This window comes from Austrofundulus limnaeus, unplaced genomic scaffold (assembly GCF_001266775.1).
Source record: "Austrofundulus limnaeus strain Quisiro unplaced genomic scaffold, Austrofundulus_limnaeus-1.0 Scaffold681, whole genome shotgun sequence".
NCBI lineage: Eukaryota > Metazoa > Chordata > Actinopteri > Cyprinodontiformes > Rivulidae > Austrofundulus > Austrofundulus limnaeus.
This window is the reverse complement of record NW_013953083.1, coordinates 166,662-168,716: the sequence shown is the minus strand read 5'-3', so window position 1 is coordinate 168,716 and position 2,055 is coordinate 166,662. Positions and strand designations below refer to the sequence as shown.

The 2,055-nt window shown below is 42.9% G+C and overlaps 1 protein-coding gene across 2 annotated transcripts in view; it reads left to right on the top strand.

Moving 5' to 3' along the window:
• The window catches only part of LOC106531840 (pyruvate dehydrogenase E1 subunit alpha 1), a gene marked incomplete in the record, with an annotated part of 12,461 nt that overhangs the window by 3,126 nt on the left and 7,280 nt on the right, over positions 1-2,055 (top strand). The window contains 2 exon segments of one of the 2 annotated variants that reach the window (XM_014027772.1): positions 1,053-1,118; positions 1,286-1,459. In XM_014027772.1, coding sequence (XP_013883226.1) covers positions 1,053-1,118; positions 1,286-1,459 — 240 coding nt within the window. 2 annotated transcript variants of the gene reach the window in all.

Sequence of the window (2,055 nt, the reverse complement as noted above, 5' to 3'; positions counted from 1 at the left end):
GGTCTCACTGGAGGGGTTATGTACCCCATCTGGCCTGGGAACGTCTCGGAGTCCCCCAGGACGAGCTGGAAAGTGTTGCAGGGGAGAGCACGGGGTCTCTCTACTGCTGCACCCGATAGCGGATAAGCCTGCCAGACGGACAATTTATATTGTTCGTCTAAATTATTACATTCAAAATTATAACTCTAATTCAAGCAGAATAGCCTATTGTCAACATAATTATGGAGTGCAATTTATTTTCAACTCAAAATATCTTCAAACTAATAAAATATAAAGTTATTAATGAAGAAAATCAGTCTGGATAACAGCAGACTGACTGCTGTAATTAAACCACAGGTCTGGACCACTCGTGAATTTTGTTCCTATCTGAAGAAAATCTTACAAGAAAACTGGTGAATGAAACAAATTCTCCTAAATCACTCGTACGCTCAACTTAAAAACAAATCTGTTCGTATGAGTGGATTTTGTATGAGGCCCTTTGTGTAATTATAAACCTTATTTACCCACATTTTATTCACAATTTTAAATAATAAAATATCAAATGTTTAAATAAGAACTTATATCTTTTTAATTAAAGTAATTGTAAATTTGATGACATCATCAGACTGTAAACATCCAGGAACTGAGAGCAGTTCTTTATTTAAAACAGAACAGTTTATTACATGAAAACGTGTTTTCTGTGTTCTTTTGTGGATGAAATGAGTTAAAGATTTCACCTCGTTCTATTTTATTTTTACATTTGTCGCATTGTTTCTGGAATTATCTTTAATATACAAACCTAATATTTTCACTGAGTTATTTAAAATATTAGTGTTAAAGTTCAGAAAAACACTTGAAGTGCTGAKGTGTTTCAGTTCTGATGGTTCATCTGGTCTGGTTCCTCCACCCTGCTCGTTGTGGGATGTAGCTGCAGACTGGAACCTGATCCAGGTCCTGTTTGATCCGACTAACCTTCCTCAGCAGTGAAGAGGAGGCAGAGCTCAGTGATGAAGCTTCTTCTGTTCCAGCCACAGTGATCTGACGCTGAAATAATCCTGCTGGTTGTGTTTCAGGGAGCCAGAGTGGTYGTCTCCCGCAGCTTTACTGACTTCACTCCTCAGGCCACCTTTGACATCAAGGTGGGCTGAAGCTAAAGTTTTATTTTAACTTGTTTTTAAAATAAAGTGAAAATAAAATAATCATTAAAACAATCATCTGTGAACTAGTTTAACCACAAAATGTTCTAATATTTAGTTAAAATCTGATTTCCTYCTGATGGGAGAGTGATCTGTGTGTCCTCCAGTAGAAATGTGACCTGCACCGCCTGGAGGCGGGGCCTCCGGTGAGGGCGGAGCTAACGAGGGAGCAGGGCCTCCAGTTTTACAGAACCATGCAGACGGTGAGACGCATGGAGCTGAAAGCTGATCAGCTGTACAAACAGAAGATCATCAGAGGCTTCTGTCACCTGTATGATGGGCAGGTACGTTGCATACTGCAGCTTTTATTGTGGAGGGTTTTTCTCATCATTTCACAATAAGAGCATCATTAAAAACTGCTTGTCTAACAGGAAGCGTGTGCTGCAGGCATCGAGGCCGCCATCAGACCCTCAGACCACCTGATCACAGCTTACCGTGCGCACGCCTTCACGTACACCCGAGGAGTCTCTGTCAAAAAGATCCTGGCTGAGCTCACAGGTGAGACAGGTGTGGGAAGAAGGAGACAGGTGTGGGAAGAAGGAGACAGGTGTGGGAAGAAGGAGACAGGTGTGGGAAGAAGGAGACAGGTGTGGGAAGAAGCAGACAGGTGTGGGAAGAAGCAGACAGGTGTGTGAAGAAGGAGACAGGTGTGTGAAGAAGGAGACAGGTGTGGGAAGAAGCAGACAGGTGTGGGAAGAAAGAGACAGGTGTGGGAAGAAGGAGACAGGTGTGGGAAGAAGCAGACAGGTGTGTGAAGAAGGAGACAGGTGTGTGTGAAGAAGGAGACAGGTGTGTGTGAAGAAGGAGACAGGTGTGTGTGAAGAAGGAGACAGGTGTGTGTGAAGAAGGAGACAGGTGTGTGAAGAAGGAGACAGGTGTG